The sequence below is a fragment of the Vipera berus genome, assembly GCF_964194415.1.
Source record: "Vipera berus genome assembly, chromosome: 10".
In the NCBI taxonomy this organism is placed as follows: Eukaryota; Metazoa; Chordata; class Lepidosauria; order Squamata; family Viperidae; genus Vipera; species Vipera berus.
The window spans coordinates 16772417-16798685 of record NC_138213.1 but is presented as its reverse complement, the minus strand read 5'-3'; the positions used below and the strand labels follow the sequence as shown (position 1 = coordinate 16798685).

The 26269-nt window shown below is 44.2% G+C and overlaps 1 protein-coding gene across 1 annotated transcript in view; it reads left to right on the top strand.

The window, feature by feature from the left end:
• The window catches only part of NUP93 (nucleoporin 93), a 135151-nt gene that overhangs the window by 8420 nt on the left and 100462 nt on the right, over nt 1–26269 (top strand). The window contains exons 2-3 of the mRNA XM_081335924.1: nt 9686–9892; nt 11649–11766. Coding sequence (XP_081192050.1) covers nt 9714–9892; nt 11649–11766 — 297 coding nt within the window. The 5' untranslated portion in view covers nt 9686–9713. The remainder of the gene's footprint in view (nt 1–9685; nt 9893–11648; nt 11767–26269) is intronic.

The following is a 26269-nucleotide window of genomic DNA, read 5'->3' as shown; positions in this document are numbered from 1 at the left end:
TTGAATATTTGCCATACTGGTTTTCTTGTGCTGGTTAATGACCACAATCAGGTTTTTCATTACATTTATACTAACAAATTAATTTTGTTACTTTTTCTCACTGAATCACATTTCCATTCTACAAGTAATGAAGAAAGGGGCACAATTGTAGGATGTGCATAAAATGTTCCACTGAAGGATGTTGATTGTATTGCTTTATCCATTTTAATTTTGCTTTCAAATACACCTGAGGGCCATTCTAAAATATTAATTTATATCAAAAGTGATTGATTCTTCCTTTTCCAGCTGCTCCAGTTTATTGTGCTGAAAGTTGGTAACAAAAGTACCAAATAGTGACAAGAGAATTTTCTGCTACTTTTCAACAGACAACAAAATAACATCCTACCTGTATGCTGACAGAAAGCTTTTAGATTGGTTCAATAAACCTAGAAGAGTTGGAGGATAGCCAATTAAAGAGACACATGGGGGAAGCCAACACTGACCCACACTCCTTATTCTCTGCTAGAACATGTTTTTTTTTAAAAAAAACTTGACTCCAGCTCAGAACTTGATGAGCCTTTGAGTTAATTTATATTTGTGTATTTACAAAACTGACCTTGCTTGCTTGGAACACAATGCTTTTTTTAAAAAAAAAAAAATTAGTTCAATGCATCCTGTTCCAATTTGGTGCCATATGTGCTTGATTGAAATCTCCTGCACTTTGCTTGTTTGTTACACTTATGTTCAATGAATATATTATTGAGCTAAGGTGGTATACAGTAGAATGATAATCCACTGTTAAATTACCCACAGTGTTGCATTTGCTAACTTTTATTTCTTATGTCTTGCAAGTTGGGCAGCGTACAAGTTTGATGAGTTACTTTTATGATTAAAAGCCCACCGTAAAAACCAGTTTTAATTGATTTCTGTTTGTTTGTTATCCTGCCTTTACTATTTTTTCATAAATACAGGTAGACCTCGAGTTGCGATCACAGTTGAGCCCAAAACGTCTGTGGCTAAGCAAAACGTTTCTGATTTTTGCCCCATTTTATAACTTTTTTTTTGCCACAGTTGTTAAGTGAATTGTTGCAGTTGTTAAGTTAGTAGTAGCACGGTTGTTAAGTGAATCTGGCTTCTCCATTGACTTTGCTTGTCAGAAGGTCACAGAAGTTGACCATATGACAGGGGGAACCTGCAACGGCCATAAATAGGAGCCAGTTGCCATCATCTGAATTTTAATCACGTGACCATGGGGATGCTGCAATGGTCATAAGTGTGAAAAACGGTCATGTCACTTTATAACTTTCCAGACTCTCAACATCTATATATATAGCAAATAATGTTTAAACATTAGCTTGAAACTGCCCATAATGTATTCGTATCTCAGATTCGAAGAGGGCATTCTTCAGCTGTCCGCCCCACTCGTCATCTTCAGACTGGTGTCTTCGGCTTCGTGCTTCTGCGAAGCCGAAGACACCAGCCTGAAGATGACGAGTGGGACCTCGTCGAAATGTCGCCAAGACACACACAATCTTACACGGGAAAAGACCCGAATACGCCAAGACCTACATGTGTGTGAGTGTGTGTGTGTGTGTGTGTGTGTGTGTGTGTGTATATATATATATATATATATATATATATATATATATATATATATATATATATATAATTTATTAATTCAGTTTATATATCGCCCTACTCCCAAAGGACTCAGGGAGGTTTACAAGGCAAAATTTAAAAACAGTACAATATAAAATTAAAATTAAATTAAGTCTAGCCGCAAAAAAAATAAAATCACAATTTAAAAACATTAAACCCCTCAGTCCAGACCAGATAGCTGAAAGAGCCAGGTTTTTAGGTCCCGGCGAAATGAACGAAGGTCGGGGGCAGTCCAGAGTTCTGTTGGCAGTTGATTCCATAGGGTAGGCGCACCCACAGAGAACACCCACCCCCTGGGGATCGCCCGTCGGCAATCCTTGACCAGCGGTACCCTGAGGAGGCCCTCCCTGTGGGAGCGCACAGGACGATGGGGAATTGACGCTGGCAGCAGGTGCTCCCTCAGATAATCCAGGCCCATGCCCCATATATATATATGTGTGTGTGTGTGTATATATATATATATATATATATATATATATATATATATATATATATATATATATGTATACACACACACACACACACACACACACACACACACACACACACACTGACCAGAACTGGATGCTGTATTCCAAGTAAGGCTTTGTAAAGCGGTACTTTACAAAATACCACTTTAATTTTAATTTTTAGTTTAATTTTTATTTTAATCCCATTTATATCCCGCCCTTCTCCGAAGACTCAGGGCGGCTTACAATCTAAAGCACAATGTGCTTAGCAATAGCCTTCATTCTATGTATATGCCTGCTTATTAGGGCTTTCGGGCCCCCCCCAAGTGGCATTAGAACTTTAGAACTTCATGGGAGTGTACATAGCTGCTATAACTTTGAATGGCCACTAAACAAGCTGTTGTAAGTCGAGGAATACCTGTGGTTGGATAACTGTGCAGGCAGCTGAGTAGTGACCGCTCTGCATCTCCCAACTTCCTCGTAATCTTCTCTGGCGTTTGCTGGCTTGACCGTCCTAGCTTCAACGGGAATTTGTACGTTTGGCTAATTTGCAGCCGCTTCCCAGGGACGCCTTTTTAAAAAGCAAGCGAGGAAGCGCCCTGGCAGAAACGACCCCAAAGAGTGTGCTATGCTGTGCCTTTGTTTGTCGTCGCCTCTGTCGCTCGATGTGAAGTTTGCTGCCTTGGTGCTGCTGCTGCTGCTGTTCCCGCATGGTAGTTAATGAAAAATAAAAATAAAAATAAAAGGGAGTGAATCAAATGAAAGCAGCATCTGCCATTCTAGGCAGACGCGCTGCTGCTGCTGCTTCCGAAATTGGCAGGCGCAGCGTTATCTGAGCGAGAATTATCACTGCTTTGGACCCTGTCTGCCAGCAGAGGCTGTTGCTCTTTGCCAGAGGGGGGAAAACAGCTTGTACGGAGATGCTGATCCTTACTGCATTGCAGAGCTTAAAAATGCTTTTTTCTCCATGGCTGGGCTCCCCTCCCTGGCTTCTGTCTCCATTGCACATGCTGTTTATTGGCTTATCTAAGGCTGCTGGTGGTTAATGCTAATAGTATGCTGGCTTGCGTTGAGGGAAGATTCATGCGATCTCTGTTATTTGGCGCCGGCCTGATCTTTGCAGTCGGATGTCTGCATGACATTCTGGGAATACTATGTTTTGCCTTTCCCTAACAAAATGCCCATCACGGAGAACAGAGGGCTGTTTGTCTAACAGAGGCCATGTACATTCCCACGAAGTCCTAAAGTACCGCTTTACAAAGCCTTAGTAAGGCCACACTTGGAATACTGCAGCCAGTTCTGTTCATCACACTATAAAAAAAAAGATGCTGAGATCCAGAGAAGAGCAACAAGGACGATCAGGAGGCTGGAGGGTAAAACATATATGAAGAACGGTTACAGGAATTGGGCATGTCTAGTCTAATGAAAAGAAGGGCCAGGGGAGACATGATAGCAGTCTTCCAATATTTGAGGGGCTCCTACAAAGAAAAGGGGGTCAACCTACTCTCCAGAGCATGAAAAAGCAAGATGAGCTATTCTCCAAAGCAACTGAGGGCAGGACAAGAAGCAACGGATGGAAACTAATCAAGGAGAGAAGCAACCTAGAACTAAGGAGAAACTTCCTGACAGTGAGAACAATTAACCAGTGGAACAACCTGCCTCCAGAAGCGGTGAATGCTCCAACAGTGGAGGTTTTTAAGAAAAGACTGGACAGCCATTTGTCTGAAAAGGTATAGGGTTTCCTGCCTGAGCAGGGGGGTTGGGCTAGATGACCTTCAAGGTCCCTTCCATCATATCATCATCATCATCATCATTATTATTATTGAGAAATTTCCTAATGATGAGAGCAATCAACTGATGGAACAACTTGCCTTCAGAAGTTGTGAGTGCTTCATCACTGGAGGCTTCCCAAAAGAGACTGGACATTCATTTATTTGAAATGGTATAGGGTCTCCTGCTTCAGCAGGGGTTGGGCTAGAAGACCTCCACAGTCCCTTCCGACTCTTTATTTATTCTGTGTTCTGCGTACAGCATCCAGCATCCAATAAGCAGATGGTGGATTTCTGTAGAGTCCCTATCGAGAGATGTAGAGTTTTTTTTACATTTGTTGCAGTAATATTCATTATCTTCAGCAGATGACTTTCAGACCATTCCTAGGGCTTGATGTTATACCAATGAGTTTTGGGCCTGTGCGCTCCTGGCAACACTTCCGTGCTTCGCAAATCTGGGGTGGACAGCTGAAGAATGCCCTCTTCGAATCTAAGATGCGAATACATTAAGGGCAGTTTCAAGCTAATGTTTATCTAAATGTTATTTGCTAAAATAAATCAGCACAGGTCGTCCTTGACTTCTGACTGTAATTGAGGCCAAAATGTCTGTTTGTAAGTAAAACAGTTGTTAAATGGGTTTTGCCTCATTTTACAAACTTTCTGGCCACAGTCGCTAAGTGAATCACTGCTGTTGTTAAGTTAGCGATCACGGTTGTTAAGTGGAACTGGCTCCCCCATTGACTTTGCTTGTCAGAAGGACCGCCAAAGGGGATCTCATGGCCCCAGAACATTACAACTGACATAAGTATGAGTCAGTTGCTAAGCGTCCACATTTTTATCACATGACCATGAGGAGGAGGCTGCAACAGTTGTTAAGTGTGAAAACAGTCATAAGTCACCTTTTTCAGTGCTAATGAACTGTTGTAAGCCAAGAAGTGCACATCTTGTGTCCTTGATATGCAGAAAGAGATCCAGAAGGCATCATCCGTAAATGTAGATTAATGGTGGAATGGAATGGAATGGAATAAATAGAATAGAATAGAATAGAATAGAATAGAATAGAATAGAATAGAATAGAATAGAAAATATGGAATAGAATAGGGAATGGAATGGAATGGAAATAGAATAGAATAGAATAGAATAGAATAGAATAGAATAGAATAGAATAGAATAGAATAGAATAGAATAGAATAGAATAGAATAGAAAATATGGAATAGAATAGGGAATGGAATGGAATGGAATGGAAATAGAATAGAATAGAATAGAATAGAATAGAATAGAATAGAATAGAATAGAATAGAATAGAATAGAATCTGTATTGTCATTTTAAATTACATGATCAGCATGCATTAAAATGAAATTTTGTTGCATTCAAATCGCTCTCTCAAAAAAATACCATTATAGGCACAAGAAACCAAGAACAACACAATGAATTGTTCAGAGAAGTTTCTTTATTGCTGTTCATCCATTGACAGGAATCTTGCCAGACTAAAGCACATTCTGCATAACTATCAGATAAATACTGTGAAGATCTCTTTTCCTGCAACTGGGCTGCCGGATTCCTCCCCAGAAATTCCCACTGACTGTTCATTTCTGAATGCAAAGGAATGTTGGTAAAGGGAGTTTTATACAAATCGGCTTACCATTTTTGTCTTGACTTGTCAAATAGGCTTGCAGTTCCCCATTCTAATCGTGAAATGTTTTCTGTAACACAATGGAGGAGAGGTTGGCTGAAACGCCTTGGGATGTCTTCAAGATTGTCAAATTAGACCAACTTCACATGACAATAAAGTATCACAGAGAAGACAGCGGGGGGGGGGGAGAGAATCAGAAGGGGAGAGTAAATCTACATTGCTGTATGAGGCTGGCTTGGTGAAAATAAAAGCCTCGTAAATTTGGCTTTTAAAGCACTTAGCAGATTGCTGCCTGTTTTGGCACAGCGTCTCCTTCTCCGAGAGTACTTTTGAAATGACTCCTACGCAGAAAAAGATGTGAAAAGTGTTAATATTGGAATGGAAACCCCTGGTGGATTTTCTAGAAGAAATTGCGATTAGGTGACTAAATTTCTGGCCAAACCTTGTCTGATGCTATTCTTCAAATATCATCAGAATTTCAAGCATGGATGAACTAGCTTTGAACTAAAGATTCGGAGCTTTAGAAACAAAAACCAAATAGTCTGCAACATTTCTGACCTTCCTGGATCAGATAGGGATGCCTAGAGCGGGGTCCTCAAACCCCGGTCCGTGGGCTGGCACCGGGCTTGCGGCATGCCGGCAACCGGTCTGTGCAAATAAGCAAAACCTCATCTGCGGGATGCAGGCAGCACACAAAACCACCACACGCACACCCCCGGTCCACGGAAAAACATCTCTCCACATAATGGTCCCTGGTGCCCAAAAGGTCGGAGACCTCTGGCTTAGAGGCGAGTACAGGTAGTCCTCAACTTACAACCAGAATTTCTGTTATTAAGCAGACAGTTGTTAAGCAGGTTTTGCTTCATTTTACGACCTACCTCGCCACAGTGGGTAAGTGAATCACTGCCATTATTAAGTTAGTAATGTGATGGTTACGCGAATCCATCTTCCCCATTGACTTGGCTAGTCTGAAGGTCGCAAAAGGGGATCCTGTGACCCCGGGACGCTGCCACCCATCATAAATGTGAGTCAGTTGCCCTGCGTCTGAATTTTGATTGCGTGACCGCGGGGATGGTGCAGCGGCTGTGTGAACAACGGTCACAGGTCACTTTTTCCACTGCTGTTGTAACTTTGAACGGTCGCTAAACGAATGATTGTAAGAAGAGGACTATTGTATGAAAAATCCATCCATCTTACCTAGAACCATGTCCCCTCATGTAGAGCAAGCTCAATGGCCCTTAGACCTGGGCCCTAGAAAAAGAGACAGGACTATATGTTATATCATATTTGCCTTTAATCTTGGCTGACTTTTGAATCTGTGCCATGTAATAACATGCCACTGTATCCTAGTTTGCTTTTGAGTCACATATTTTAATATATTTGTATATTATTTACATACCACTCCACAGAGCTGCCAAACACTAAGGAGTGTACGTTAATCTAAGTTCTACTGCTATTTTGGACATTTGGGGAAAGTAAAGATTTAAATAAGGGACGCGGTGGCTCAGTGGGTTAGGACGCTGAGCTTGTCGATCAGAAGGTCGGCAGTTTGGCGGGTCGAATCCCGAGTGCCGCGTAACGGCGTGAGTGCCTGTTACTCGTCCCAGCTTCTGCCAACCTAGCAGTTCGAAAGCACGTAAAAATGCAAGTAGAAAAATAGGGACCACTACGGTGGGAAGGTAACAGCGTTCCATGCGCCTTTGGCGTCTAGTCATGCCGGCCACATGACTACGGAGACGTCCTCGGACAAGCGCTGGCTCTTCGGCTTTGAAACGGAGATGAGCACCGGCCCCAAGAGTAGGAAATGACTAGCACGCATGTGCGGGGGAACCTTTACCTTTACCTTTAAAGATTTAAATACAACCCTTCGTCTTTTACCTTGAGCAGCAAGTGGTTTATGGATGCACTTCTGAAACTTGTACATACCCTAAGTTTCCAAAAGCATAATAAAGGTGGCTTTTTCTTTGCATCCAGACCTGAACGGTTCTATTATGTAGCTTGTAGTTATCCTTCCATTGATCCTATATTGACGCTAAATTTCTACGAGTGCCATTCAAAAAAATATGGCCGCATGCCAGCAAGCAGACTTGCAGATAAAATTCTTTGCAGCCTTGCAGATAGTTTGACAGGGGAAGCTGGCCATGGTCTCCTTCGTTTCTATTCCATTCTTTGGGTTTGTTAAAAGCAGATCATGCCAAACAAACCTTATTGCCGCCTTTGATAAAGTGGCTAAATTAGTGGATCCAGGAAATGCTGTGGATATAGTACGCTTAGATTTCAGTCCGGGATTTGATAAGAGTAGACCACAGCTTGCTTCTTGGTAAGATACAACAATGTAGGGTAGACAAAGGAATTCACTGCAACCAGCATCCACGGGGGGGGGGGTTTCCTCGACTTAACCACAGTTCATTTAGTGACCATTCAGAGTTGCGACGTCACTGAAAAAAAGTGACTTATGACTGTTTTCCCACACTTGTGACTGTTGCAACGTCCCGGTGGGCATGGGATCAAAATTTGGATGCTTGGCAGCTGGTTCATATTTATGCCGGTGGCCGTGTCCCAGAATCGTGCGATTGCCTTTTGCGACAAGCCAAGTCAATGCGGAAGCCAGATTCACTCAACAACCTTGTTACTAACCTAACAGCTGCAGTGATTCACTTAATAACTGTAGCAAGAAAGATTGTAAAATGGGGGCAGAACTCACTTAACAGCTTGACCAGCAACAGAAATTTTGGGTTCCATTGTGGTCGTAAGTTGATGACCGACCTGGTCCTCCATCAAACTACAACTACCTGGAGGGAAGGGTGCAGTGGGATACTACAGGTTTGTGCCTAAGGCTCAGTTCTCTTCAACGTCTTCATAAATGATCTAGATGAGGGGATAGAATTTGCAGACGATGCCAAGCTTGGTTGGGGTGGGAATTGGCCAAACTAGATGTCTCCAACCTTTCTGGCCTTGAGGAGTGGAGGGAAGGAGAGCAGCTTCAAAATTGGTGCGCGTGTGTGCTCTCACAGGGCCCCGCACACTGGCGCGGCACTAGCAGCCCCGTTTGTGCATGCAGCATGTGCTGGCGCAGTACACATATGCGAATAGACACGTACCCCCCATGGCGGATAGCGGCACATGCACAAATGGGTTGCGGACACCCGCCCCATGCTAGCATCCCCGTTCGTGCCCGCGCGCATGCGCAAATGGGGCCACAGGCGTTAGTGCAAGTGTGTGGGGGGGAAATGCACTCTCATGCTTGCATGCACTGGCCAGCCATTTCTGCGGCCCACTGGCCGTGGACCCTTGGTTGGGAACCCCTGGGCTAAACCATCATGAAAAACAGGTTTAAGGGAAATTAGGTATCTCTAGCCTAATGGAGAAAAGGAGTTGGCGTGATGTGATAGCTGTCTTCCAGGACTCGAAGGGTTGTCGCAGAGAAGAGGGGGGCCAACCTCTTTTCCAGAGCACCCGAGGGCGGGACATCAAGCAGTGGGCGGAAGGCCATCAGAGGGAGATCAACCTGGAAACCAAGGAGAAATTTTCCAACAGTGAGGATGGAACAGCTTTGCTTCCCAGAGTTGTGGGTGCTCCATCGTTGGAGATTTTCAAGAAAGGATTGCTATGGAATAAGGACCCTGCCTTGGGCAGGGGGATGGACTAGAAGACCTCCAAGGCCTTCCAGCTCTATGATTCTGTGACTCCTCTATGATTCCTCTCCGAAACAACCATTTGTTTAGTGACCATTTGAAATTAGGCACTAAAAACACCGACTTGCCGCTGGTTCTCACCCTTAGAATTGGCACATCATCCCTGTGGTCACGTGATCAAAATTAAGGCCCTGGGCCACAGAGAGAGAGAGACGACGATTGCAGTGTTTGGGTGTGTGTGTGTGTGTGTGTGTGTGCGCATGTGTGACCTGATCACCATTTGCAACCTTCCCAGCCGGCTTTCGACAGGCAAAGTCAACGAGGTGGCCAGATTCACTTAGCAATTGCACGGTTCCCTTAGCTCCAGTGATTCGCTTAACAACCATGGAGGGGGGGAAAATGTCATACGATTGGGCACAGCTCACGTAACACCCGCCTTGCTTAGCAGTGAAAATTCTGGTCCCAACTGAGGACTACTTGTAACCGCGAAGGGGAGAGTAAACCAGGCTTTCTGGTCTGACCTGATTATGGCTTCTGTTCTTCCCGCTTGCCTCTCTAGGCTTTCCGCACAGCATCCCGGAGTGCCGATGGATGCGGAAGGATTTGGCGAGCTGCTGCAGCAGGCAGAGCAGCTGGCAGCGGAGACCGAAGGGATCGCGGAGCTCCCTCACGTCGAACGCAATCTCCAGGAGATCCAACAGGCGGGGGAGCGTTTGCGTTCCCGGACCCTGACCCGCACCTCTCAAGAAACAGCAGACGTCAAAGCGTAAGTCCCTGGGTTGCTTAAAAGCACTGTCGGTGGCTGCTAGATTGGCACTGCTGGAGAGCAAACCTCGGTTGAAGGGTCTAGGACAGGGGTAGGCAACCTTGGCTCTTTTGTGACTCGTGGACTTCAACTCCCAGAATTCCTGAGCCAGCACGGCTCAGCTTGGAAACCTCTCCCTTTCCCCTCAGCGTGGCTGGCTCAGGAATTCTGGGAGTTGAAGTCCACGAGTCATAAAAGAGCCAAGGTTGCCTACCCCTGGTCTAGGACAATTGGGACCATTCGCCCTGGGACAGCTCGCCACAGACAACTCCATCCAGGACAAGTCAGTGCGCTAGATGTTATCTGCCACTATTTCTTTGACCTTGCTTCCATTCACAAAAATGGAAATAATGTAGAACAGGGGTCTCCAACCCCCAGTCCATGGACTGGTACCGGACCGTGGCATGCCAGCAACCGGTCCACACAAACATGCAAAGCCTCATCCACGGGATGCAGGCAGCATGCAAAACCATGCATTCTCCAGTCCGCGGAAAAGCCTCTCTCCACGGAACCGGTTCCTGGTGCCCAAAAGGTTGGGGGCCTCGGATGTAGAAGAAACAGTGGCAGGTACCATTTATTGTGCTGAGTTATCCCACATGGAATTTTCCGTGGCAAGTTGCCCTGTGGCAAGCTGGCTGTTGTCGCATGGTGAGCTGGCCACCATGAGATGACCGTGGCAAGTTGGCTGTGACGAGATGGCCATGCGCGGTGATATGGCTGGGGTGAATTGTCCGATTCTGCCAGCGAAGTAGCCTGAGCTGAATCTGACGTTTTCCCACGCAAACCCAACAAAGTCAACGGGGTGGGTGGGAAATCCGGATTCACTTAACAACCAGGTTACTGATTTCACAACCGCAGCGATTCACTTCACAGAATGTGGCAAGGAAAGTCCTAAAATGGGACAAAACTCACTGAACAAATTTCTCACTCAGCAATATGAGCTCCATTGTGATCGTAAAGTCATGGATTACCTGTATCTGTATGAAGGCAAAGCCTCTCCTTGGGATGTGTGTGGGGACTTTGCGTCTCCACCAGAAAACTCGTCCCTAGTATTTTTCTACGTTGGGTAAATTTCCCCCTCCAGCTGTAGCAGAAAGCAGACAGTTCAGGGCTTTTAATGATGAAGCTGAAAATCTTGATGCCATCTTATGGTAGAGCTTGTCGGAATTAAGCAACCAGATCCGCACATGCTCAAATTTTGTTCTTGTGACCATGGGGATGCAGCAGTGGTCACAAGAGCCTTGGTGGAGCAGTGGGCTAATGCCTCCTTAAGTAACACCAGCTGCCTGCAATTAGTGCAGGTTCGAGTCCCACCAGGCTCAAGGTTGACTCAGCCTTCCATCCTTCCCAGGTAGGTAAAATGAGGACCCAGATTGTTGGGGGCAAATAAGCTGACTTTGTAATAATGCCGCTTGTGGGGGGAGGGCGAAAGCCCTAATAAGCAGGCATATACATAGAATGAAGGCTACTGCTAAGCTTGTAAGCCGCCCTGAGTCTTCGGAGAAGGGCGGGATATAAATGGAATTAAAATAAATAAAGAAAGAAAGAAATGCGAGGACCGGTCAATTTTTTTCAACGTCACGGAACTTCGCATGGCTGTAAGTCAAGGACTACTTGCGGTATGCTAATCAGGCCTCTGGAATTAAATTTTGCTTTGGGAGAAATGACAGCGTTGCCTTGTTTTACTTCCATCCTCTGTTTCCATCTTGTCTTCCAGATCGGTTCTTCTCGGATCCAGAGGACTCGACATATCCCACATCTCTCAACGCTTGGAGAGCTTGAGCGCCGCGACAACATTCGAACCTCTAGAGCCTGTCAAAGACACCGATATACAGGTCAGGGCCACACGTAACAAAAGTGCGTGTACTTGCTCAGAAGGAGCACGTGTATTTTTGCAATGCTTTATGCCCGTAGGCGCTAGTAAACGCTGGCATTTTCTTGTTCGGAGAAGGGTTGCCAGGAATTGGCTCCTGGCGCTTCAAGACGAAAGGCTGGCAGTCTGCATTTAATGCTGAAGTGCCTTGATGTTTCAGTTATTAGGATCCTCTTCTGTGCATGTCATTGTGGAGGCGCTGTTGAAAGACTTTCCTACCTTGGCTTGTCTACCTACTGAAAGAGCTGGTATATGTTTGAAGGACAACACTGCAGCAATCTCAGTTTATAGACTTTCTGTGTTTACGTTTTGGGTTTCCTCTGGCTGAATTTTAAGGGGAGGGCTGGAACTCAAGTCATCAACTGCATATTTCCTTAGAATATATTCTTGAGTTTGATCCCAGAATCAAACTGGGTTGCAGTCAGAATTTTGATCGCCACCCAGTAAATTTGCTGCCGTTTAGCAACTGGCTTCCAGCTCTTGTGTTTTGTAACCTACATGTTGGGGGGGGAGGAACGACACATTATTTGTATGGTGTCACAACCACTTCTCACCTCCTCCGGACTTAAGGGACGATTGATTTAACTTGATCTAAGGGACGCGGTGGCTCAGTGGGTTAGGACGCTGAGCTTGTCGATCAGAAGGTCGGCAGTTTGGCGGGTCGAATCCCGAGTGCCGCGTAGCAGAGTGAGCGCCTGTTACTGGTCCCAGCTTCTGCCAACCTAGCAGTTCGAAAGCACGTAAAAATGCAAGTAGAAAAATAGGGACCACTCCGGTGGGAAGGTAACAGCGTTCCGTGTGCCTTTGGCGTCTAGTCATGCCGGCCACATGACCACGGAGACGTCCTCGGACAAGCGCTGGCTCTTCGGCTTTGAAACGGAGATGAGCACCGGCCCCTAGAGTCAGAGACGACGAGCACACATGTGTGGGGGAACCTTTACCTTTACCTTTTTAAGGCAGTGTCTTCTATTTCTTTGTTCTGCTGGGACAATCTGGTTCCCTTTCCCTAATTTTCAGTATGAAAACCTGAGTATTTCATAGACTGAATTTTCAATATGGTTAAGAACCGTAACCTGTTCTGTTTGTAACGTGATGTTCTTTGCTTTGCTGACTCCGATTCCCCCCACCTTTTTTTTCTTTTTTTTCTTTTCCTGTCTGTCTCAACGCTGTATAATGGTAGGTGAGGTGGTTTTACCAACTGGTATTCTTTCACCTTTCAGTGGAAGATGATCCTCGACGTATGGCCACAATTGACCCTTTAAATTCCTGTTGCTAAGTGAGATAGCTGTTATGCGAGAGTTTTGCCCCATTGTACAACCCTTCTCGCCGTGGTTGTTAAGTGAATCACTGCAGTTGTTAAGCTGGTAACACTTAATCTGGCTTCCCCATTGACATTGCTGGTCAGAAGGTCACAAAAAGCAATCAGGACATTGCGGGACATTGCGACCGTCATAAAGATGACTTGGTTGCCAAGCATCTTGACTTTTGATCACGTGACCACGGGGGAACGCTGTAACGGTTGTGTGAAAACCGGTCATAAGTCATTTTTTTCAGTCCCGATGTGATGTCGAACAGTCACTAAATGAAGTCAAGGGCTACCTGTATCACATCAGGAGCGCACATCCGTGTCTTTAAAAATCAGTATGATTGCGTTACATCTTTCCCGACGTATTTAGTTATTTCACCTTCAATTGTGTTTAGAGTTTCTACACTGTAGGAATTGACAAACTTTTTTGCTGGGGCTCCGGGTGTCTGCACGCTCTTGCTTTTGTAGCCTGCAATATGTGTATTTTTGCTAGCCCAACGAGAATTTGAACCCACAGATAGTACCTCCGTGTTCTTTCAACCTCATTGCTGTCGTGATAATTAGTTGGGTGTCTTTTTCTCTGAAAGGGCTTTTTCAGCTTCAGATTTTAGTGCTGATGAAATTGGCCATGCCAATTGACGTCTTAATTTTGTGAATTATTTAGTAGTAATAACACTTAGGTGACTGATAGAATAAGAGGAAATACAGCCGAGATGTCTCCCATTGGATCTTGTAATTGATTCTGGGGCCTGGGGTGGGCGATTCCCATCATGTTTGGAAAAGAGAGTAATGCCTTGTTAGATTAGATTAGGGACTCATTGCCTTCTCGACAGACAGCCTTCTGGGGGAGTCGCAAGGAAGATGGGGATCGTCCTCTGTGGAGGTCTTCTCTGTAAGCAGAAGGATGGGTTTCTCTGAGAAGTTCTTCGGGGATTTTGTAACCATACGTAGCATCATAAAATGGCTGCTGCAGCAGACACAATTATTTTGTTTATCAGAAGACCAGATTGGTTTTCACTCTGTCTCCTCGGTGCCCTTTTAGATGTTCCCTCTTCCACCCCTCCCACCTTAGCTCTGACTTTTTTTTTTCTTTCCCCCAGCTGGAAATGCGTACAAAAAGCTGGAGCGAAACCGCTCATCCTTTTTTTAAAAAAACATTTCTTAAGGACATGGACTTGGTAAAGAGTGACATTACAGCTGATCTTTCAGTTATGAGTGCAACAGAGCCCCAAATTTCCACTGCTCAGCAAGTCAGTGGTTAAGTAATCATAATCATAATAGTAAAGTTGGAAGGGACCTTGGAGGTCATCTAGTCCAACCCCCTGCTCAGGCAGGAAACCCTATACTATTTCAGACAAATGGCTGCCCAGTCTCTTCTTAAAAACTTCCATTGTTGGAGCATTTACTGGTTCTGGAGGCAGGTTGTTCCACTGGTTAATTGTTCTAACTGTCAGGAAGTTTCTGCTTAGTTCTAGGTTGCTTCTCTCCTTGATTAGTTTCCATCCATTGCTTCTTGTCCTGCCTTCGGGACTCCCTCTTCTTTGGGGCAGCCCCTGAGATATTGGAACAGTGCTATCATGTCACCCCTAGTCCTTCTCTTCATTAAACTAGACATACCCAATTCCAGCAACCGTTCCTTGTGTGTTTTAGCCTTCAGTCCCCTAATCATCTTTGAATGACATGAATGCACCTTTATTATCAAAGTACAACATATGTACAGTGAGATTGGCTGAGCCTCGCTTCGTGGCCCCCCTCCTCCCACAACTGACCTGGTCTGATGGGTTAGGGTTGGGGTTTTATTTTATTTTTTTATTGAAAAGTTTTAAAATACAGTTTTCCTTTAAGAATCCCCCCTTCCCCCCCCTCCTCCCCCCTCCCTACCTCCCCCCCTCCCCCCCTCCCCCCCCCGACTTCCCAGAGTTGGGGTTTTAATATGTTTTTAATTATTGTTTTAAATTTTAAATTTGGGCATTATATTTAATTGTTTTTTAACTTTTGTATTCTGTTTTTTATATTTATTGCCCTGTACACTGCCCTGAGTCCTTCGGGAGAAGGGCGGTATAAAAATATAATAATAATAAATAAATAAATAACTCACATTGACGACAAACCCACCATCTTGTTACACCATGGGAGCTAATTGCACAACACACCGGCCTCACAAGTCAATCATACATAGAGTTATTTCCCGTTCAGGAGCCTGACAGCCCATGGATGGAAGCTATTCTTCAGCCTGTTGGTACGGCTGGCTATGAGTGAGTTGTGCCTCATTTTACAACCTTTTTGATATGGTTGTTTAAGTGAATCACTGCAGTTGTTAAGTTAGTAACAGGGTTGTGAAGTGAATCTGGCTTCTCCATTGATTGCTTGTCGGTTACAACGGCATCGAAAAAGGTTGACTTAAGACTTTTTTTTTTCACATTTAATGGCCGTTGCAGCATCCACGTGGTCAAAATTCAGACCCTTGGGCAAATGACTGATATTTGTGACATTTGCAATGTCCTGGGGTCATTTTGCTCTCCTCTGACAAGCAAAATAAATGGGGAAGCGAGATTCACTTAACAACCGTGTCACTAACCCAACCACTGCAGGGTTCCACTTAACAACTGTGGCAAGATAGATTGTAAAATGGGGCAAAAATTCCCTTAACAACTGGAAATTTGCGGCTCTATTGTCATAAATTGCGGGACTGCCTGAATTTTGTATAGCATACCTCTCCTTTTTTTTAATTCTGTAGATTCTCATAATGTAGTAGAGAACCCAGGATAATGCAAGTAGAACCTATACATTTTCTCCAGAGATATTCCAGTCTTTGGATGCTTTGAATTTTGTTTTGAAGCCTTCTTAAACAAAAACAGAAAAGGGAGGAAAAAGCATATAGCCGAAGCAAGTTTTTCATATTTCAGATTTTAAGCTTGTAGCTTGCTTCTCCTCCTGATGCTTCTGGATCTCTAGTGTTAATGAAGAAGAATGCAGTAATGATTAATGAAGAAAAATACTGCAGTTGTTGGCTGCATATTATCTCTTAGCCTTCCCACAGTAATTGGTTTTTTGCTTGCTTTGGGTTTCATGCACTGGCTAAGGGAGTACATTAAGTATTTTTGTTGTGTGCATTATATCTGAGATCCATTTTGCTCTGCTGGATTGGTACAAGATGTTTGATAGCAGCTAGCAGCCGGCTAGGCTGAAAGACGCTTCCGGTGCTGATTGCCCTAGAGCAGCTTCGTATGTTCCCCGGTGATAGAACTGATTTTGCTATTACTAGGACGCTTAGCCCAACTACCGGATGAAATCTAGAGACACTCCGGAACGGTGGAATTTGTGGTGTAAACCATTCGGATTGGGTGATCGATTCGGAGTGAAACACTGAAATACAGCTCTGCTTTGGGAAGCTGGTTTGCTTCTTCGCTTCCGCTACCATTGTAAGGAGTTGAGAAACTTTTATTTCAAGGTCCAAACCCAAACAAAAGACGTTAAACTTGATCCATATTTTGCAGAAACAAGGTAGCTTTAAAGTGTAGCTTCTGAAGATTGGACTGTTTGAGCAAACCGTAATTTAGGCCTTGGATGCCGTGTTAAACTGTGGCTGATGTAAGGTGGAAGCAAAAGGTTGAAATGGATGTTCTGCTTCCATGTAGATCCTTCCTAATTCAGCATTCCTATAGGAGATGACCAGTCTGAGCCCAAGAGAGGGGTCAAACGTGTCATGAGTCCCTTCGCGCCCGCAAGAGATTCAAGTCCAGCCCACCGTGAATTCCTTACCTACTGCCAAATTGCTTTGACCATGAGTAGTTCAGATTCCTATAGATAGCTTAATACTTCAATATATCTTTATGCCCCTTTGAACTGCCTGGATCTCCTGATATCCCTGGAGTTTGACATTAATCTGGACGACTCTCCACCAAAAATTTTCAAGGACTCCGGAATACCCAAGACATAATTTCAGATCCCAGAGCTGCAGCAATAGTGGACAGACCTCCACTCGATCAACAGATGAGATGCCAAGATGGAGGGAAGAGTGACGCAGGAGATGACTGGGCTGAGCCTGAAGGAGGGGTCAAATGCACCATCAGTCATGAGTCCCTTCGCGCCCCCAAAGACACCCCAATCCAGCCCACTTTGAATTTCTTATGTGCCGCCAAATTCCTTTGACTGTTAGTAGTTCAGATTCTTGTAGAGAGCTTTGTTGTTGTTGTTGTTAGCTGTGAAGTTGTGTCCGACCCATCGCGACCCCATGGACAACGTTCCTCCAGGCCTTCCTGTCCTCTACCATCTTCTGCAGTCCATTTAAGCTCACGCCTACTGCTTCAGTGACTCCCTCCAGCCACCTCATTCTCTGTCCCCTTCTTCTCTTGCCCTCAATCTTTCCCAGCATGAGGCTCTTCTCCAGTGAGTCCTTCCTTCTCATTAGGGTGGTAGAGAGCTTAAGCTTGCAATAAATTTTTATGCCCATTTGAACGGCCTGGACCGCCTGATTTCCCTGATACATGACCATTCCTTTTGGAAGACTGAGTGAGAGCCATGAGCTTGAAGAAGACCTCACCTGATGAGATTCTAGGAAACTGCCTTGGAATGAACTTCTAGAAGGCTTCTAATTCATCCTCAGTTCCAGCAAGCATTGACATTGATGGCCTACACCAGGGGTAGGCAACCTTGGCTCTTTTATGACTCGTGGACTTCAACTCCCAGAATTCCTGAGCCAGCCTGGCTCAGCTTAGAAACCTCAGCATGGCTGGCTCAGGAATTCTGGGAGTTGAAGTCCACGAGTCATAAAGGAGCCGAGGTTGCCTACCCCTGGCCCACACTTAAGAGACCCAGGTTATAATCCTCCCTCAAACTGGGTGAATTGGGTCACTCATTCTTTCTCAGATCTAATCACCATCAGACTCGATGACAAAATGGCTAAAAAGTGAAAATCCTTGTCCTGCTTTTCTGTAAGAATTAGGTGAGCATAGTGCAAAAGAAGAACTTGCAGCTTAGCAAGGCGAACGCTAAGAATGACAATCTCCAGTGACAGAATATGTCAGAGTTTGGAAAAGTCTGGAGGATGTCTTTTGAGAATAATGCGCTTCTCCTAAACACTTACACCTAAAGTGGGCTTCTTTAGCGCTGCCTTTAAAAACCTGCAGTTGAAGTTGCGTATCTCAAAGTTGTTTTTTCAAAAGGCAACTGGGCTGTTTTTTTCCTTGAGGAAACAGAAAAAACAACAACATTTCGCTTCTCATCCAAGAAGCTTCACAACTGATAAAGCTAGGACCCAAGAAGACTTAGCTTTCACATGCTAATATCTTTTCTTTCAATGTTAACTTGATTATGTACTGTTATCTCAGCTAAATGTGGGGCATTAATCTGTACTGGAAACCCTTCTCACTTAATCTTCCTAGAATTTGCGATGATGCATCCCATAAATGTGACTGTAGCTTTAATAACAAGAACAAAGATGTTTTCTGGAGCTGCCAAAGTGCTATGGCCAATCAGCAATTTTTTCTACTTTGAAGTCTTATTGCTAAAAAGATGACAGTTCTTAGCGGCATTATGTAAAATCGGATACACTGATCTACACATTTGGGGGTTATTTCTCTGTAATTAAATTTGCAAGGAAACCACTCTCTTATTCAGCTGCTTAGAAAGAATCTCTGAACTACAGAATTCTGAAGTATTATTTTAAACATGCCTTCTATAGTATTTATCCTCATTCAGTAGAAAGACTGCTTCGGGGGGCGGGGGGGGAAAACAACCCTAGGTTTCAAACAAAATGGTGAGCAGATTCATGCCTTGTTCTTAGATATGTTTTATTAAATAAATTATTGCCTGGAGTCACCCAAGCTGTTCAGCCAGAAAAAAAAACTTGGTTTACAAAGCCTGGTTGGGTTCATATATGGTCCCAGTCCACAAGCAAGCAAACCATCCCTTGCTTTGGAGTCAACTATGCATCATCGTTTCAAGCAACGGAGAGAGAGAGAAGTGATCGGTGTGGGTATCTGGTTATATCAGAGATGGCTGGATACCTGCAAAAGTGAATCTGGTTGAATCTGGTAGATTCCCTCAGCTGGCTGAGGAATTCTGAGAGCTGAAGTCCACGAGTCTTAAAGTTGCCAAGTTTGGAGACCTCTGCCTTAGAGGGCCCACAATACATTATTGATTGTGGTAGGTAAGACTTTACTCTCAGATTCCTTGCAATCAGCAGAGCCCAGTGCACATATTCAGGAAACATGCTGGAAGCCTCATCCCTCCGACTTCAGTTCCCCTCCATCTGCTGATTGTTTAAGGATCCCTGATTTGTTCTTCTCTTAAAAAGGAGAAAACTGAGCATTTCAGCAAGCTGGCCTGTTCCCGGTAAGGCAAAATTATTGTTTTCTGGCTTTTCTGGTTTTCAAACCAGATCTCCACTTTCACTGTACTGCAGTGCATTTTACTCTCTGGCTGTCTTTTGCTCACCTTAAAAGCGAAAGAGCACGGCCATTTTTTTTTCCCACCAGAGAATTTGGATTGCCTGGTGATTTACTCTGGGAGATTTTTTCCCCCCAATCTGAATAATGTGGTCTTTGAACTATGGTGCTGGAGAAGACTCCTGCAAGTCCCCCGGACTGCAAGGCGATCAAACCGGTCAGTCCTAGAGGAGATCAACCCTGACTGCTCTTTAGAAGGCCAGATCCTGAAGCTAAAACTCAAATACTTTGGCCACCTAATGAGAAGGAAGGACTCACTGGAGAAGAGCCTCATGCTGGGAAAGGTTGTGGGCAAGAGAAGAAGGGGACGACAGAGAATGAGGTGGCTGGATGGAGCCACTGAAGCAGTAGGTGTGAGCTTAAATGGACTCCAGAAGATGGTAGAGGACAGGAAGGCCTGGAGGAACATTGTCAATGGGGTCGTGATGGGTGGGACACGACTTCGCAACTAACAACAACAATGTGGTACCGCCTTCAAAACCTAAAGCAGCTTGTTCAAGAGAGCTCATGCCCTTATTTAGACTTGAAAATGCTATCAAATTCCATGTCTACCTTTAAAATTGATTTAAATGGCTTTTCTTGCCGAGCTTCACTATGAAAAGTTTCAATCTGAATTATTTGTGAATAGATTCCCTCATAATTATTGAAGATGGTGACCTTCTGGTCCTTTTGATGATTTTACCTTTTCGGGGGGAAAAAGATTGTTCAAGCATCACTTCTCTTTCCGGACAAAGAGATTCTTCTGGAAAAAGTGTTCCATACTTTTTCCCTTTTGGGGAAAAAAAATAGCCTGAATTTTTAAACATTTCCTATACTGATAATCGCAGATGATGAAAGAAAGCGTTACTGCTTCTTTTGCTTTAGGTTCTTTTGGAAGTCAGCATGTATGGATGGGATCTTCAATAAACATGTACAGTAATTTGATGAAATCGGAGTGGTGAAGGAATCAATAGATACAATCTGAAAGTACGGTTCACTCTCGTGTTATTCCTTTGCCGAAATTTTCTGATGGTGTTGTTTGGCCAGCCTTGTAATTTTGCAGTCTCGATGGTTCAAATAATTGCTCCTCGTTGACTTTTGGATTATCCAAGTGATAAATTAATTTTTTCTTGCTCCTAACGCTCTTGAGACAGACTCATTCCATTTTGGCCAAGCAGGTGGGTGTGTTTACGAAGGCATCCACCAGCTCTGATTTAAATTCTGTTCTCGTTTTGTCCCTTGGTGACCAAGGCGATGTTTGGACATGCCAGCTGATGAAACTGTGGCATCCAACAGGGCTGTTGTCTTACTCGTAAAGGCTAATGATTTTTATTGGGTGGCTGAACATACATGCTCGCCTTGTTTGGAAGGAAAGCAGCAAAGCCATGATAGAAAGCCAGGCCATATTTTGTAGCCATAGCCTCGCACATGTCTAGGGCGTAGTTGTCCCAAAGGTCGTAGTTGTCCCAAAGGTGCTTTTTCCAAAAGGCAACTGGAGAAGAGGAGGAGAAGGAGGAGGAGGAGGAGGAGGAGGAGGAGGAGGAGGAGGAGGAGGAGGAGGAGAAGAAGAAGAAGAAGAAGAAGAAGAAGAAGAAGAAGAAGAAGAAGAAGAAAGAAGAAGCTTCTCATCCAAGAAGCTCCATCAGTTGTGACTGATCAGTAGTGACAAGTGATGAAGCTTCTTGGATGAGAAGTGAAATTTCTTCTTCTTCCCCCTCAGAGAAGAAACCAGTCCAGTTGCCTTTTGAAGAAACACCTTCGAGACACAGCCTCACGCCTAGGAATGTTTGCACAGGTCTTCCTCAACTTTACAACCACACTTGAGCCCCAGAATTCTGTTGCCAAGCGAGACATTTGTTAAGTGAATTTTGCCTCATTGGATGAGCTTTCTTGCCACAGTTGCTAAGGTTGTTAAGTGAATCTGGCTTTCCCATTGATTTTGCTTGTCAGAAGGTTGCAAAAGGGGATCCCTTGAGCCCGGGGACACAGTGACCGTCATAACTATGAGTCAGTTGCCAAGCATCTGGATTTTGATCACGTGACCCTGGGGATGCTGCAGTGGTCGTAAGTGTGGAAAACGCCCATAGTTCACTTTTCCCAGTGCTGTTGTAATTTTGAATGGTCACTAAATGATCAGCTGCAGGTCGAGGACTACCTGTATGCCTCTGCCGTGCTGCTCTTCACCTTTTTCTGGAAAAAAACCCCCAAAAAACCGAAACTCATTCTTCATTCCACTTTTTTCAATTTGGCATCCTCGAGGTACGTTGGACTACAACGTCTGTCTTGCCTGCCTGGATGTGATTGGAGTTATAGGAATTGTAGTCCAGCGGTTCTGAAGGGGCCTGGACTAGGGATCTCACGATCCCAGTTGGAACCTGAATTTCCACTGCTAAACAAGGGGGTTGCGCCTACCTTTTTATGCCACTGTTGTCAACCAAACCACTGCAGCTGTTAAGTGAATCACACGGTCATTAAGCGAAGGCAGCTTCTCCCTATTGATTTAGCTTGTCGGAAGCCAGCTGGGAAGTTTGCAAATTGGGACTGCGGTGACCCCCTCCAATACACACCCGTTGCCGAGCATTCAAATTTTGATCACGTGACCACGGGGAAGCTGCAGCGGTCGTAAGTGTGAAAAACAGTCATTTAATCACTTTTTTTCACTGCCGTTGCAACTTCAAACGGTCATTAAATCGATGACTGTAAGTCGAGGGCTACCTGTATATTTATATTCTGTCATCTTGCCATTGAAAGCACGGACACGTCTACAGGTAGGCCTAGGTACTTTTTTTTTTTGCAGTTTTTCACAGTAATTTTTATTTTGGATGCCAAGAAGTTTAAACACTTAACGGCATTCCCGTCTTTTTTCCTTTGCCTGTTCAGATAATCTGATAACTCTCATCATGTCTACTAGGAGATCATCTCCGCATTCACATAGTGGTTTGGTTTGGCCAGAACAGTGTTTCGTTTCGTTTTTTGGGTTGGTTTTTTTTTCCCCTCACCAGGGTTCGGTTTTTTAAAAAGCAGAGCCAGTCTGACAGCTTTTTGAAATGCAAGCTAGGCATAAGACTCCGCCTTTGTCCAAAAAGCAGACTTTTGCACACTGATGTACTTCGTTCGCATTTTATGTCATGTTCTTGGCTGAGAAGACAACCAGTTTTCAGAGTGAGATGTCTCAAGTTTCTTCACCTTGAAACTTTATCTGTTTTATGAAAGAGCTTCTGTTTGTTCTCCAGCCAGACAGGTTAAAGAGTAGTTACTTCTCTGCTTCTGAATATTTTGACTGGATGAAGCCATTTTAGTTCTTGATACCTTTGCTCCAAGGCTGTTACCTATGAAAAAGTCCATGACTTTTTTTTGGCTATATTTCTAATTTATACATTTTAAGATGGAATTTGTCTGGATTCATTTTAACTGTTCTTCATTAGTGTATTACAGAGAGACCTGGTTTCACAATCATTAATTCAGTGACCATTTGAAGCTACAGTGGTGCTGAAAAATGAAACTTACGACCCGGTCTTCCCAGTTATGACTGTCACAGTGTCCTGCAAAGCACCCTTATTAAAATTTGGGTGCTTGACAACCATCTCAGATTTGTGATAGTCATAGTGTCCTACATCCACCTGATCACCATTTGTGACTTTGGCTGCTATGTTCCTACAAGCAAAGTCATTGGAGAAGCCAGTGGGAAGTTACAAATTGCAGTCATGTGACATGGTGTTTAACAACCTGCAGTGGTTCACTTAAAGACGGCAGCCAGAAAGATCGTACCGTTGGTCCTGTGACGCGTTTAATGAATGGGCCACTTAATGACAGACCTGCTGGTCCCTCTTGCAATCTGCAAGTAGCAACTATATATTGTAAAAGAATATAAGCTTGCAGTCTGTGAGACCTGAGGAAGTTAAAGAGTGTTCTATGTGATTAATAACAAAAAAAAAGTTAGTAACACAGAGAGCCAAAAGCAGCACGCTTGCATTTACGCTGAATTGCATCAGATACGATGTATATGTCAGATGTATGAACTATAATTTATCTGAATTTATACGTTAAGATGTAATTACTGAAAATGGGAAATGAAAGCTTTTAGTCTCCTTGTTTTTCTTCTGGAAGGATACAGAGGAGCCAAGAAACTTGAGTCATGTTCATACAATTTAATATGACTTCTAATCTAGACCTCCTTACCTACTGAGTGACATTTATGGAGAATTAAAAAAACCAACCAAGAATATACTATATATTGTTTCAGAAACTCAATACCAGCTATATTAGTTCATGGGGAAAAACAGAAAGCATCTAAAACCATAGCTTCTAATATGACACATTTATCAGGATGAAATGATAGCCAGGGCGATCTGCATGGCACTACTATAATGAATGGAAATAGAGCTTTTACCCGAAATAGCCAGCTGTCTTATTTTAGACAAAGGAAGAACTGCATCTCTCGCGCTGAATCTAGAAGCATCCTTTTGATTGTAGAAGATCTGATTCAGTTGTCGGCATCTGCAGAGAAAGACCGCGAAGAATTTCTGCTTGAAACTTTGCACTTTTATTATCGGTATGGATGGATCAATGATCTGATAATGGGTGAGGCCATTTTGCTCATTCCTGAACAGACTGTATAAGGTAGTGCAGCCGTTCGCCGCCATGGCAGCAGAATGAATGGGCTGTTGTGTATAAGCTTGTAAGCCGCCCTGAGTCTTCGGAGAAGGGCGGGATATAAATGGAATTAAAATAAATAAAATAAAATTTGTGTACAGCAGTACTGAGTGCTGCTAGAATCCAGTTAGTACAGGATAGCCTGGGATAAAACCTGCGAAGATGTTTCGGTTTTTCAAAAACAGATTCACTTAACAACCGTGTTACTAACTTGTCAACTGCAGTGATTCACTTAACAACTGTGGCAAGAAAGGTCGGAAAATGGCCCATTCTTCCCGACACCCTTGTCCTCTGAACACTTAGGCGTCTGTCCCATAACTAGCATCTTTCATCTCTCTCTTATTAATCATATAGTTGTATTTCTCGTTGTGTTCATTTTCTTTGTTTATTTTATTGCTCTGTTAAACAGGGGTCTTCGAACCTGGCCCTTTTATGACTTGTGGACTTCAGCTCCCAGAATTCCCCCCCCTTGCACCATGCCCCCTACCACATGAGCTTCCTGTTTTCATGCCCTGCACTTCAGGGTCTCCCTGTGTGTGTGCCACACTGGACTTTCCATCCAGGGCCTTCCTGCACTCTGCCCTTCTGTTCTGTCCCAGCCTACGTCCGTCCATGTTACTTCACAAAGACAAACCCCTCTTTTAACAAGTAGGCTGGAAAACCAACCCCTTTTATTTGAGTTACAGACCTGATAATTGTCCCAAAAAATAAAAGCAACAGAACACGTTTCCAACGGAGAATTGTTCAAGAGCAAAACGGAGCACGAGTCAAACAAGAAATAGTTCCCCAGCAAAGCAAACGAAACATGATCTCTTGAAACTGGAGTCCTTTGCAATCGGTTGCCTTCAGCAGCCAGCCCTGCCCACACATTCCCTTTTTTGTTATGCAGCCCCAAGGCGTGGCTTCTCAATGCCTTCTCCTCCTCCTCTGGAGCCGCCCCATTGCCTCCCTCTGTCCTACCCGTGTGGCCTGTCTGCATTTACGAGTGTCTATAATGTCTTCCAGCTGTGTGTCCTCAAAGTCTGACTCGGCTTCCCAGCACATCTGGGTCTCATCCTGAGCATGAGTGGAGGGGCCAGGTTCTTCATCAGATTGTAAGTCTGGGGGCTCATCAGAGCCTTCCTCTGACTCTGATGGTTCTCCAGGCCCTTCCTCCTCCTCCTCCTCCTCTGATTTCCTGGACTCAGCTGCCGGGATCACAGGCTGGCATGGAATCACAACACCTTCACCCACTAGCTTTCCTGACCTTATGCCATGCTCTATACCAAGGGTCTCCATACTTGGCAACTTTAAGACTTGTGAATTACAATTCCCAGAATTCCCCAGCCAGCCATGCTGTCGTTACGATTAGGAGCCGCATGTTCATAGTTGGCAATAATTAAGTCTTCTTTCTTCTTATTATTCAGGGAAGGCTCTCCCACACAGTGTACTTTCCATTCTTAACAGAGTAACAATAACAAGAGTTGGAAGGGCCCTTGGAGGTCTTCTAGTCCAACCCCCTTGCTCAGGCAAAGGGTTTTCCAGTCTCTTCTTAAAAACCTCCAGGGTTGGAGCACTCTCAACTTCTGAAGGCAAGTCGTTCCACTGGTTAATTGTTCTAATCCTCCTTACTTCTAGGTTGCTTCTCTCCTTGATTCCATCCACTGCTTCCTGTCTTGCCTTCCGGCGCTTTGGAGAATAGGTTGACCCACCTCTTTGTGTCAGCCTCTCAAATATTGGAAGACTGCTATCACGTCACCCCCTAGTCCTTTTCACCAGACCAGACATGCCCAATCCCTGCAACGTTCTTTATCCGTTTTAGCCTCCAGTCCCCTAATCATCTTTGTGGCTCCTCTCTGTAGTCTTTCTAGTTCTCCCAAGTAGTTTGAAGGCCCTTCTTGACTCTAAAACGATGGAAAATATTAATGAGCGGTCATTTTTCTCCCTTCAGGTATCGACGAAGAGAAACACGTGTTATATTTATTCAGATGAATGTCGGGCATAACCTCCTGGCAGTGGTGGGGCCGATCGAAAGACTTATCGTCTTCTCTCTGCAAAACAAACAAACAAAAAAACAAAAAAACAAAAAACAACAACAA